The 14,419-nt window shown below is 41.7% G+C and overlaps 1 protein-coding gene across 4 annotated transcripts in view; it reads right to left on the bottom strand.

Moving 5' to 3' along the window:
- SH3BGR (SH3 domain binding glutamate rich protein) overlaps window positions 1-14,419 on the bottom strand; it is a 69,204-nt gene that overhangs the window by 51,354 nt on the left and 3,431 nt on the right. For 2 of the 4 annotated variants that reach the window (XM_055374055.1, XM_031005144.2), the window contains exon 2: window positions 1,066-1,251. In XM_055374055.1, coding sequence (XP_055230030.1) covers window positions 1,066-1,251 — 186 coding nt within the window. Of the gene's footprint in view, window positions 1-1,065; window positions 1,252-11,451; window positions 11,788-14,419 lie in introns of those variants that run through there. The other 2 variants (XM_055374054.1, XM_031005143.2) reach the window with 2 other exon arrangements.

The raw sequence follows: 14,419 nt of genomic DNA, 5'->3' as shown, positions 1-14,419 counted from the left end.
AAACAATTTTTTTAAAAAAGTAACCTAAAGAACCAGCAGTTCTGTGCAGCAAGAGAAGAGGTCAGATAAGATTCCTACACCTGGCTCCAGCAGTCCCAGGCGCATGGCGCTGAGACATTCCCTCTACTTCACACAGCTCTCATTTCCTCATCTGCAAAAAACCTAGATGGCTTAGATGACCTCTAAGTTAATTTTCAGTTCTCATATTCTGAAGTCCTTTTTTAAAAATATTTCTTTCCAACGACTTGATTTATTAAGCATGATCTATAAACTCTGAGAAAAAAAAGTGATCTTATGGTGAAATGAACTATCAAATGTATAAAACAAAATTGTTGTTATAACCAAAATGCCCAGAACAGTTTTCAAACTAATTAAAGTTACACAAATGTATCTTGTATCTATAGTAAGACTTTATTTCTACAAATGAATTTTATAAAAGTGAAAACTTGCTGGGCACCGTGGCTCACACCTGTAGTCCCAGCACTTTGGGACGCCAAGGCAGGAAGATCACTTGAGGCCAGGAGTTCCAGAGCAGCCTGGGCAACATAGGGAGACCCTGTCTCTACAAAAAATTCAGAAATTAGCTGGGTGGAGTACTGCACTCCTGCAGTCCCAGCTACTCAAGAGGCTGAAGTGAGAGGATCGCTTGAGCCCAAGAGAAAGAGGCTGCAGTGAGCCATGATTGCACCACTACACTCCAGCCTGGGCGACAGAGAAAACTTACCATGTTCCTGTGCAGATACACGTGTGTGCACACTGCAAGGCTGAACAGAATTCCTAGCTAAATGTATGTATTTTTTGAACATGTGACCTCAATTTCAAAATAAAAGAAAGAACCTGAAATAATCCCCAAAACTGAATCATCATGACATTGTTTCTGTCCTTTTCTAAATCTTAAATATTGATTATTCATAATGGATCTACCATCCAGCTATTGGATGGCAGAAATAGACCATGACTTGACAGTTGTGAATAATTTCAAATGCTGACTCAAAATTAATCTGCTTTAGAAAATTTCTAATAAACACACACACAGCAGGATTTTTAATAGAAGCACATACTCACCCCACAGTACTGCTCCTCATTGAAGATCTGGGGAGGCAAAGGAATCCCATTTTGAGGTTTTTTCTCTCCAGGAACATTCTCTCTCATCCACCTCCTATTGTCTTCATCTCCAGCAATATCTAATTCCTTAAAGTCGATTTTATTCGCTTCCAAAAAACCCACTACTTCTTGCTGTTTCTTCCTAATCTGGTCAAGAGTAGAGAAATATTAGGCTGTTTATGAAAAATATTTTGCTTACATTTACAAAAATTAAATCCTTCCTCTAGTTATACTATACAACACAAATAATTTTGTTAAGTATTCAAACAAGGAAAATAATAGAATCACACCTCTTTGTTATAAAGGGTCAACCAAATGACTATTTAAATTCTGAAATTTTAGTATCATCAATGCTTAAATTATTATATAATCAGGCTGGGTGCAATGGCTCACACCTGTAATCCCAGCACTTTGGGAGGCCAAGGCAGGTGGATCGCTTGAGCTCAGAGGTTCGACACCAGCTTGACCAATGTGGTGAAACCTTGTCTCTACTAAAAATACAAAAATTAGCCAAGCATGGTAGCACACGCCTGTAATCCCAGCTACTTGAGAGGCTGAGGCAGGAGAATCACTTGAGCCTGCGAGGTGGAGGTTGCAGTGAGCCGAGATCATGCCACTGCAATCCAGCCTGGGTGACAGAGCAAGATTCCATCTCAAAAAAATATAAATAAATAAAATAATTAATTAATTATTGTATAATCAACTGTTAAAACTAAATTTGGGCTTTAGAAGACTCCATAGGAGTCCTAGGTAATGAACTGCAACCTAGCTTAGTACATAAACAAACTGAAAACCTAACTAGAAATTTGCCTTTGTAACCAGAGCTGAGTTTCAGTCAATGACAGCAGACAAGCTTCAGCCAATCACAGGCGGCCAACTGTTCAAACCACTTTCAAATAAGGCAAATACTGAGTTATAACCCAACCTAGCTGTCTGTACCTCACATCCTTTTTCTGAATGTTATTTCCTTTTCTCTGGTGATAAATATAACCTGCACGTGTGGTGGGGCAGAGCTTTGCAAACCATTTTTTGGTCTGGACTGCTGCCAGATTCTGGAATCACAAAAGCCAATTAAGATCTACAAACGGCCAAGCACAGTGGCTCACACCTATAATCCCAGCACTTTAGGAAGCCGAGGTGGACAGATCACCTGAGGTCAGGAGTTCAAGACCAGCCTGACCAACATGGAGAAATCCCATCTCTACTAAAAATACAAAATTAGCCGGGCGTGGTGGCGCATGCCTTGTAATCCCAGCTACTCGGGAGATGAAGCAGGAGAATCGCTTGAACCCAGGAGGTGGAGATTGCGGTGAGCCGAGATTGCACCACTGCACTCCAGCCCGGGCAACAAGAGCAAAACTCTGTCGCAAAAAAAAAAAAAAAAAAAAATCTACAAAACTAGATGAGTTGTAATGTTGTCTTTTAACATGACCTAATTGGAATAGAGATGCTCTCGTATCTTTTTTGCAGTCTTCAAAATACTTTTAATTTTTTGCAAAGCTTTAATGGCCAAAAAGTAAATCAGAATTGGGAAGACAAGGGATTGGGAAAAGGGAAAGAAGAGAAAAAAGAGGCCAGACAATGTGGCTCACGCCTATAATCCCAGGATTTTGGAAGGCTGAGACAGAAGGATTGCTTGAGCCCAGGAGTTCGAGGTTACAGTGTGCTGATCATGCCACTGCACTCCAGCTTGGGTGACAAGGCAGGACCCTGTCTCTTAAAAATAAAATAAAAATTTTGTTTAAAGAAGAATAGAAGGCTGGGTGCCGTGGCTCACGCCTGTAATCCCAACACTTTGGGAGGCCAAGGTGGGTGGATCACGAGGTCAGGAGTTCGAGACCAGCCTGACCAACATGGTGAAACCCCATCTCTACTAAACATACAAAAATTACCCAGGCGTGGTGGCATGCGCCTGTAATCTCCACTACTCGGGAGGCTGAGGCAGTAAAATCACTTGAACCTGGGAGGCGGAGGTTGCAGTAAGCCCTGCACTCCAGCCTGGGCGACAGAGTGAGACTCTGTCTCAAAACAAAAAAATTTTAGTTTAATTTTTAAAAAATAAAGTAAAATAATAAAATAAAATAAAAAAGATACTTTACTATGAAATTCAAATATCAAGTATACCCACACTAAAATGCATTTCATTCAGTTATGAAAATAAGAGTATTAGTCACATTGAACTAAAAGTAGCTTTAGAAATATTACAGGAGATTAAAAAGCTCACATAGAGACTACTGGAGGGGAAGGGCACAAGCAGAGGCTAGAAAAAGCTGGAGGATGTTTCTCCCAGCACATAAAAAAGCCACACAACAAAACAACCCTTTTCTCCCTTCCTTTCCTACTCACACCTGGCTCCTCTCTGAGTTCAGTGCAGCCACACCTAAGGGAACATGGTTGAATGTCCTTTCTCTACCTGTGTAACATGTAATGACTGTATCTGCCAGTAGCCATTTCTTACCAACGTGGCCATCTCTCACACTTAGAACTCCTTCCCCATAAACAATTACAAAAGCAATTATAATTTTCTCTCTTCAAAGAATTCACTCCTGAAAATGTATGATGCCATCTTTTATAAACACTGGCAAATAAGTTACAGCAGACTGTGTGGACCCCATTTTAATAACCACAGGGAGAAACTTACAGAAAGTGTAATCAGGCCAGGTGCAGTGGCTCACACCTGTAATCCCAGCACTTTGGGAGGCTGAAAGTGGAAGAATCACTTGAGCCCAGGAGGTCAAGACCAGCCAGCCTGGGCAAACAAATTTTTGTCGAGATGGGGCCTCTACAAAAACTTTTTGTAGAGGCCCCATCTCGACAAAAAATTTAAAAATTAGACAGGGGTGGTGGTGCGTGCCTGTAGTCCCAGCTACTCAAGAGGTGGGAAGATCACTTGAGCCTGGGAGGTGGAGGCTGCAATGAGCTATGATCACATCACTGCACTCCTGCCTTGGCAATAGAACAAGACCCTGTCAGAAAGAAAAAGAAAGAAAGAAAAAAAAAGGCCCAGGCATGGTGGTGCATGCCTGTAATCCCAGCACTTTGGGAGGCCAAGGTGGACGGATCACAAAGTGAAGAGATCGAGACTATCCTGGCCAACATGGTGAAACCTTGTCTCTACTAAAAATACAAAAATTAGCTGGGCATGGTGGCGTGCACCTGTAGTGCAAGCTACTTGGGAGGCTGAGGCAGGACAATTGCTTGAATCCAGGAGGCGGAGGTTGCAGTGAGCAGATGCCACTGCGCTCCAGCCTGGCGACAGAGTGAGACTCCATTTCAAAAAAAAAAAAGAAAGAAAAAGAAAAAAGGAAGAAGGAAGGAAGGTAGGTAGGGAGAGAGGGAGGGAGGGAGGGAAGGAGGAGAAAGAAAGGGTAATAAAACAAATAATCAATCAACAGTTATTTATTGACTCTCTACTTTGCATAAGACATTGTGCCAAGTCCTTCATGTGAACAGATTCTTAAACTGCTTGTTTGGGTGAAAAAAAAAAAAACCACAGAACTAATTGGTACAGTATAGATATAGAATACACTCAGGATACTGAGGCAAAAGTATGGCCATTTATTAAGAGTAAGATTAAAACTTGGCCAGGTACAGTGGCTCAGGCATGTAATCCTAGAACTTTAGGAAGCTGAGGCAGGCAGATCATCTGAGGCCAGGAGTTCGAGACCAGCCTGGCCAACATGGTGAAACCTCGTCTCTACTAAAAATACAAAAATGAGCCAGGCGTGGTGGCGCATGTCTGTAATCCCAGCTACTTGGGAGGCTGAGGCGGGAGGATCACTTGAACCCCAGAGGCAGAGGTTGCAGTAAGCCCAGATCATGCCACTGCACTCCAGCCTGGGTGAAAGAGTAAGACTCCCTCTCAAAAAAAAAAAAAAAAAAAAAAGTGAGATGTAGGCCAGGCACAGTGGCTCATGCCTATAATCCCAGCATCTTGGGAGGCCAAGGTAGGTGGATCACCTGAGGTCAGGAGTTTGAGACCAGCCTGGCCAACATGGCGAAACCTTGTCTCTACTAAAAATACAAAAATTAGCTGGGTGTGGTGGCACGCATCTGTAATCCTGCTACTCAGGAGGCTGAGGCAGGAGAATCGCTTGAATCCGGGAGGCAGAGGTTGCAGCGAGCCAATATTGCACCACTGTACTCTGGCCTGGGCAACAGAGCAAGACTCTGTCTCAAATTTAAAAAAAATAATAATAATAAATAAATAAATAAACTTTAAAAATTTACTTTGACATGACAATATCTAATATCTCAATTTTTTAAAAGTCTTCTGAATAGAATATCATCTCATATAAAAACAACTCACAAAAATGTTTTACAGAGCACAAGAGCCCCTTGCCATTTTCATGTGCCTTGTTTAGAAGAAGGACTACACTTTGAGGGTTTCAAACAAATGCTGTAAAAGGTACATGCCTGTCCCAAATCTAATATCTGGATGCAAACCCTCTTTTAACTAAACTCAACTCCTTTCTTAGAGACATGTAAACCAAAATATCTATTTTATTCACTTTTGACAAATTTAATGACTCATGTATAGGGTGTTAGGGTGTTTCTTTGTTTGGGGTTTTTTGTTTCTTGTTTTTTTTGTTTCTTGTTTTTTGTTTTGACACAGGGTCTCCCTCTGTTGCCCAGGCTGGAGCGCAGCGGCACGATCTTGGCTCACTGCAGTCTCAATCTCCCCAGGGTCAAGTGATTCTCCCACCTCAGCCTCCCGAATAGCTGGCACTACGGACGCACACCACCACGTCTGGCTAATTTTTGGTAGAGATGGAGTTTCACCATGTTGCCCAGGCTGGTCTCAAAATCCTGGGCTCAAGTGATCCACCTGCCTCAGCCTCCTAAAGTGCTGGGATTACAGGCAAGACCCACAGTGCCCGGCTGGGTGTTTCATAATAAAAGGAAAGGTAAGACAAACCTGGATACTTAAGCCCTAGAACCAAATCACCTCCAAGACCAAATTATATAACTATATAATATATAATAATCATATATATAAGATTTATATATATAACTATATAATATATAATCTTATACATAAGATTTATATATATAACTACATAATATATAATAATCTTATATATAAGATTTATATATAACTATAATATATAATAATCTTATATATAATAAGATTTATAGATGTAACTATATAATATATAATAATCTTATATATAATAAGATTTATATATGTAACTATATTATAATAATCTTCTATGACTTTTATATATAATATAATATCTAATAATCACATATAAGATTTTTATATTTAACTATATATGAGATTTTTATATAATTTATATAATATAATGTAATATAACTTACATAATATACATAATTTATATGATTTATATATAATTTGGTCTTGATGGTGATTTGATTATATATGGTATATAATATAAAGTAATATCGAGTAATTCTTAATTTTTTAAAATTTTATATTCACTATGTTAAATTTTTAAAACAAAATTGACAGTCAATATATATTATAAAATTTTATATAAATAAGTATACAAATCACATATGAACTTATATAAATGGTAATCACGCATTTAATTTAATTAACACTTATACCATCAATATAAAAAAGACAATGGAACTAAAGACAGTGGATCAATAAATTAAAGGCTCTGTTTGCCACAACACAACACTTACTGAATCTGTAAGACTCAGGCCAACAAAGGTATTGCAGTTTGGGGCAAGCATGGACAAATAAATATAGATAGACAGAAAGGTGTGGAATGATGGAATTTCTCTTAAACTTCTGGCATATGGACTCTGGTAATTCCCCAGGATCAGGCCTATGAGAAGCAAAGGAGGAGGTGCGTGCTCCCCACCAAGGTGCCCTCCTCCCATAGCTGTGCCGTGGATGCCTGGCACATAGATCTGCTACCCCGCATGGAATCTGCTACCCCGCATGGAAACTGCTACCCCGCATGGAAACTGCTATCCCGCATGGAAACTGCTCCAAATTCCACAGCTTCACGGCTGAATTTTCAACATTACAAAATCCCATCAGACCTGATGACAGGTTGTTGGACTAAATCATCATTTTAATTAGTCGCATTCTCTACACATCTTTTCCAACCTGTCCATAACTATTCATGCCATTTTATAAAGCACTTATTCCCTTACATCTTTTCAGAGATGACTTTGCTGTTTCAAAGAGTAGAGATGCCTTCATTTTAGGCAGTTTTACTTTTAATTAACTATTCAGAAGGCAACTCCTTTATTCGGTCCAAACCCCTGTCTGCTCTTTCTCCAAAGCCTTCTAAGATACCCTCTTGGGAGCACGAATTGGCCTGGGAGGCAGCTGGCCCAGGTCCAAGCCACCTCACCAACATTATTTCTATCAACCATGCCTCAGGGCTTGATGTGGGATGGGAAAAAAGCTATATTTTATTCCACAATTTTGGAATAGATGAAAAACATTTCCAAAAGTCTTGACTTATGTTTCTTCTGTTAGAAAGGCAAAAAGAGATGGAGACAATGGGAGGGGAAGACCATGCTTACGATTAAGCTTCACAAGACAGGCAATTGCATCCAGGTCCATTGCGGGACCGTTGGACGCATGGCATTGTGTTAAGTGCCATTTCTCAGCCCTCATCCCCAAAAAAGGAGAAAAAGAAGAAGAAAAATGAAATCTGTTTGCCCCCTGTAATCCCCCAAACACCAGTCATTTAAACACAGCCCAATGCGTTGCTTATCACGCTATTCAGGGCACTTGAGTTCTGCCTGGGCTGGGAGCCTGCAAAAAAGGGTCTTAGGATCCAGGCCAGAGGAGGGAAGAGGGGAGTGAGCACGTGAGCTAACCTGGCCGGCACTGTCGTCTTGCTGCACCCCTGTGCCCTGGCTCTAGCATGGGGCCCCTCTCCTCCAAAATCCTCCCCCTTGCAGGGTACCCTGATCAAGGAGCTCCTGTGGGCCTGCAAAGTGCAGCTCCTCACAGCGCCTGCTGAGCTGACTCCCAGGGACACAGTATCAGCTCTTGGAAGAGTCCATCTCTTTATGGCCCAGAGGGAGGGGTGTGCATAGCACCCCATCAGTTCCCATCATGGACACACTCCTACTCTTCACCTCACCCCCTTTGCCCCTTCTCCACCCTCCAGGGTGCCATGGCCCATGCTGGCCCCCCAGGCTGCACTGTCTGTCCTGAGTAGTGGCTCTACAGGATCTGGGGGTATTTGGGGTGTGTGTCATTGTTTGGAGCCTTTGGGACCTCAGTGAAGACTCAGAGAGCTCCTGTTACATTTACTTATAAGAAAGTATTGTTCTCTGTCCTAAAGTCACCCAGACACTGTTAACTACTAGACTGTGTCGGAGTGATCTGACAGCAGCGCCTCTTATTGCCACTCACTTGGCACCTCTCGTTTATTGTCTTGTACAGTTAGGAGACTTTCCAACTGAGATCACTGTACTGTAGTATAAAGCACACTGGATTCGAGCCAGAGACGACCTGTGTTTCCATCCTAGCTTGGAAGGCTGCTTTCTGAGCAAGGGCTCTGATCTCCAATTTCTTCATCTGCAAACTGGATGTAACAATGCCTTCCTCACAGGGTTTTGGTGGGAACTGAAGATGATGATGCATGGAAAAGCATTTTGTACCTTAGGCTGAAAACTGCACTGTCAGGCACCACATAGCACACTACCATCCCAGTGCACTGTCACACGGGCCATCTAGGTAGGTATTTGGATGGCTATTTTATAACAATGCTGAGGCTCCAATAAATGAATGAATTTTCCAAGAATGACACTCAACGATCTAATTCGAGTCATATTTTTCCCACGATATTTACACTGTCAATCAAAATGGAGAAAGGACTGTGAAGCCCAAGAGCCACTATGAGGGTCTGTCCTTAAAGATCGGTTCCAGGGGCTGTGCATCTTGGAGACAGCAGGGACTGTCCTCTCTCCCTTTGTCCCCCCTGCCCCACTGTGGCCTTCTGGAAGAGAGGAGGGTCCTAGAAGAAGTCACGCGCCCTCTCCTGCTCCCCAGGGTCTCTTAACCCAAATCCATCCAGAACGTGGTAAAATGTGCCACAGCTCTTTGAAGTCAACTATTAAAATTGAGATGTAATACACAGCTGCATGTATTTAATTCCTCATAAGGAGATTACAATTTGCTTTTCCTTTCTCATTTATTTCATTCAACCAACAGAAGTCAGAATGCCCTTACTGATGAGGTATCAGGCAAGAATCCATTTTTTAAATGTACAGGCTGAAGAAATAAGTAGGAAAGGCTTGGCAGACTGACTGCCACACAGTAGCATGGGCACAAGAAGCCACTCTAGGGTTTTCCTGCCAAGAAGTTTTGAGTGAAATTTCTCTACCCATGAAAAATCATTAGCACTGACACCGTGGGGATAATCAATTCTCATTCTTATGGCTAAGGCAGAAATTCTCCCACGTATGTGGTTCTGGAAAATTCTTCTCACATATACTGATCATAGACCCCGATCTACTAAATAATATTAGCTAATAATTATAGTAACTAATAATTATAACTGAAATCCTAATTAATATTCATTAACAGTAACTAATAACAATTATAGTAGCAACTAATATTAACTAATAGTAGCTAGTAAGTATAAATAACATTCACTAATCATTAGAACATTTCTTGAGTGCTGATAAACACTTGACACCATGCGGGGCACCCATGCACATCATTTCATCAGTCCTCATGACAACACTATGAGGTAGGCACTATTCTTATCCTCATTTTACAGACAAGGAAATTGAGGCTTAACAAGGTGAAATAACTTTCCCAAGGTCATACAGTTACAAGTGGCACTGAAACATTTGCTTAGGGAACCAAAACTAATGGCTTTTCCAAGACCCTGGGATGAACATTGCCTCTCCAGGTCATCCGAAGCAAACTAAATTATGGGCCCAAACTTCAAGAACACAGGACATCAAATAAACCTTAAAAATCCATTAACTTATTGATTGTCTTCTGAAGAACATGTAGACCAGGTCTACAGACTATATAGAGGACTGGCTGGTAAGAGGTAAAGTTTTTAGCAATGAGCATCAACAACATATTTAGAGCCCACCAAAACCATTTTCCCCCCCAAAAAAATTTTTTATCCAACAGCCAAAAAATTCACTCCTTCTAGATCAACTGAAAGTTTCAGCAGTCATCAATAGCCACAAAAGATTTCGCAGAGTTTCACATTTGGAGTGTGTTCTCATCTTTTTCGGCTAATTTGTTCTAGAGATCACTAAAACAATCGCTGCTCAGTTGTACTTAGCAAAAGGGACAGCCAAGCTATTTTCTCTTGCTTTCTTCTCACCCTCTCTGGAAACCTCATGAACTTTCGGGGCTGGGAGTGGTGGCACTCAGCGGCTGCCTTTGGGGCTGTCACCCCAGCCAATGGCTTACTCTGGGTACTGTCTCTGGCAGAGTGGCTGCTGAAATCCCAGCCGAAACCTGAGATCCTCCAGAAACTAGATATAAAAGGAAACAGCCGCCTTGCTGGTCTCTAACTCTTGGGTTTAATAAAACTGTTTTTTCTCTCCACAGCCTTCCTAACTGCTGCTAAAATGCTGGTCAAAATATCAGTTCCAGACAGACAGACACTATATAGGTTCAAGCCTAAAATCAAAGTCTGACCCATGTCCAAAGAGAAATGTGTCACTTCATCGCCCCTATTTCTTACAGCAGGTCCAGCCTGCACAGAATGAAGGCCAGAATTGAAGAGGTGGATGGTCTCAAGAAAATTAGACAAACCACTGGTTATGAAGGTCGGCTTTCAGCTCTTATTTTGGGGCCGTCTGAATGCCTGGAGTGTTTATAACTGTGGCCTGAGAGACGTCTGCTCTGGTCACTGTGACATCACTTTCCTCAAACAACGTATTACACATGCTAACTTTACACTTTCAGTATGGTTACATCATTACATGGCATATACAAGTGATTACACCCCAGAGTCATTTTAGCAATCTGGTTCATCATCCGCTCCAAACAGTGTTACACAAAGTATCATTTATTTACAATTTTAAATTAGTTTAAGCCTTGCAGAATGAATGGCAGAAACACATACAAAAAAGTCCCTGCTTCTATGATATTCACAAGGCAACACAACACAAATCACATGTTAAAAATTCTAGCGTCAAGCACGCCTCCTTACTCGAATCCCTTTTGACACCCAACCATCCAGATTACACCCTTTCCATGCTTTTTCAACACTATGAAATCAAATGCAGAAAGCAAAGGGCGCACATACTTATTGCAGAGCCACAGCTGACTACACGCAAAAAAGAAACTGAAGGCCAACGTTGGCCATATTTCCAACCCTAAGTTATTCAGAAAAGAGTATAGGAAGAAAGAGTCCACCAGACACCTACCGCTATGGACCCAGAAGATGTAGCAACAAACACTTTGATAACCATTTCGACAGTTGGAAAGAGGACTCCCCCCAACACACCCCTGTTAGGGAATGCGCCGCTACACAAATCCTGACAGTGACACAGGCAAGCAAGTGCCAGGTCGGGGCTGGCGGCAGCCCAGGGCTCCACTGGGCTCCGGCAGTCCCGCTCCAACTTAAGAGGCTCTGTCTCTCCAAGGAGCAGCAGAGGCATCTTGGGCTCCTCCCTCCATTGGCCCAGGAATATTTTGGGATCTGTCAGGAAAATATTTGATTGGTCGATAAAAGCAGCCACTGGACCCTTTCCCTATCACTTTAAACGCGCGACAACAGTCCCTAAAAGGCCAGGCTGTGCTGTGCACCAATCGGAGACCTGTGCAGAGATGCCTTGGGGCCAAGGGAGGTGGGGCCCCGGTAACAGAGCAGCAGGAGGCGAAAGAAGTGAGGGAGGAGCTCTTGGGAGCTGGAAAAGCCCAGAAAACACCACCTCAGTCTAGGAGGAGGCTGGGTTTACAGGGCTTTTGGCAAACAAATAAACTGGAAGGGTCAGAATAGCCACAGAGGCCTTTAAGTAAAGAGCAACTTTGTTTTTTTTCCTGGCAGGTTAAAAAAAAATTTTTAAGTAAACTGTCATACAATATAAATGCCTTTAAGAGTGGCTGTTTCCAGTGTGCTCTCTTTCCCACCTGTTTCTCCTAAAGAACAGAAACTGACCAGCCATGGGCCATCTAAAGTTTCACTGACATCCAGGGAGGCAGGGAAATAGCCGCTGGCTTGTCAATACTCATGGCTGCAACAAGCCAATTGTCTCACTATTTTATTTACTTGTCACTGACTTGAAGTTTATTAACTATTTTAAAGTGCTTGGAAAAAAACCTAAATAATCTGTTTATAATAGGCTCTTTGTTTACATAGGTATTTTGTGTTTATTTATATATATTTGTGTTTATACATTTTAATGTTTATATAGGTATTTTGAATTGTGTTAAAAGTTAGAGAAGGTCCGGGGCGGTGTCTCACACCTGTAATCCCAACACCTGGGGAGGTCAAGGCAGGAGGATTGTGTGAGCCCAGAAGTTCAAGACCAGTCTGGGTAACATACTGAGGTACGACTTTACCAACAACAATAACACAAAAAAAAACAGCCAGGCATGTTGGCAGGCGCCTGTATCTGTATTTCCAGCGACTTGGAAGGCTGAGGTGGAAGGATCCTTTGAGCCCTTTAGCCAGGAGTTTGAGGCTGCAGTGAGCTATGATCGCACCCACGGCACTCCAGCCTGGGTGACAGAACAAGACCTTATCTCTAAAACAAAACCAAATCAAACAAACAAACAAATTAAATTAAAGGAATACAAAATCTAGCAAAGAAGCCCAAATGCCAGCTACGTAAATTCTTCTGATAGATTTCAAAAATCAAGATCAAGGGCATTAGGGACAAAGGGCTAGTTTTTCAAGAAGCACTTGGGGGATATTTAGCTTAGATAACTGAGTCTCTTACTGTCTCTTTCTCTGTCTGTTCTCCGGCTCCCTTTTTAAAATCCCCTGCTGCTCATCATGGATTGGGTGGCACCGACGTTCTGAAGCAGAGAGGAATCTCCCAGGCTTCTGTACTCCCTCTTCACCTGAGTCCCAGAGCCCCAGAGGCATGTTTCCCACCCCCTCAGGTAGGTGCCTGCAACAAGAAAAGACATGCCAGTCCCCGGAATATCCCAGTTCCTGGAATATCGCTTAAATGCCTCTACATCACAATGAATGATTGAGGTGACTACCAACATTTAACTTTTGGCTTCAACATGCAAAGTTAGCTGCTCCAAAAATAAGGTCCTTGATGAAGATGATTAATGGTTCCCCAAATTTAAGTCAGTAGAATTATAAATTTTATTTTAAAGCACACCAAGGATTACAGATCAGTTTTTCTTTTCTGCATTTTCAAAATTTCTACAGTACATATTATTTTTTCATACAATTATATATTTTCACACCTTAAAGTCTGCCATATAAGCATGCCATATTTCTCCAAATATTCTTGAAGAAAGTGGGGGCATATTTTCTAATGACTTTGTAAGTTAGTAGCATAAACTATAGCTGGATTCTCATGTGCTCTAGAGAATACGCATCTCTTGATTATATCAGGTGAAAACTGCCCTCAATAATGACACCTCCTCCATCTGCAAACCCTGGGGAGAAATTAATTTCCTACTCAAATAACAGCTAACAATTTGTAGGTGTTGTCCATGTGCCAGATCTGCTCTAGGTGCTTTGCATAAGCCACTCCCTTAACCTGTATAAGAACCCTAAAACTGTGTTCCATTATTATGCCCACTCACCATGAGGACACAGAACTAGAGATGATGGGAATAGGAAATGGCATATCCAAGACTTAAGCCCCACCCATTCCTCTCCACACCACATGAGAAGCTCCTGAGATGCTACCCTCAAATTCCTAGTGCCCCCTTTTCACTAGGAATTTTTTTAAGTTTATTCTTTTCGAAATGACCATAAAAATGTACAAATTAAAAATCTGAAAACTCCAGCTGAAAGATTCCTTCTAATGTATTATTACACTAATGACACAAACGAGCTTCAACATAATTAACAGGAATAGCGAACATTCCAAATGCATCTTAAAATAAAGCTCAATGAACCCCTGACTTACAAAATCCACTTCAGAAAGAAGGTGTATAATTTAGTGAAGACGCAAGCAGCCAACCATTCAACATCTCCAGTGCTTGCTGTTTACGTCTGTTCACAAAGACCAGGAGATCCACGGAGGAAGGAAAGGAGATTTTATTTTTAGGGGGAGATACAACCTGCAGATTGGGGAATGCAGCTTACAGAAAAAACCAAAAATGCACATGCTGCAGAAGGGAGGAAGGAGCTGGTATCTGTGTCTTACAGAGTCAGCCTTACATACATACTGAGCAAGGTTGCAGAGGATCTACTAATAT

This window comes from Gorilla gorilla, chromosome 22 (assembly GCF_029281585.2).
Source record: "Gorilla gorilla gorilla isolate KB3781 chromosome 22, NHGRI_mGorGor1-v2.1_pri, whole genome shotgun sequence".
Lineage (NCBI taxonomy): Eukaryota > Metazoa > Chordata > Mammalia > Primates > Hominidae > Gorilla > Gorilla gorilla.
The sequence above is the reverse complement of the archived record's forward strand: the minus strand, read 5'-3'. Positions and strand labels throughout refer to the sequence as shown.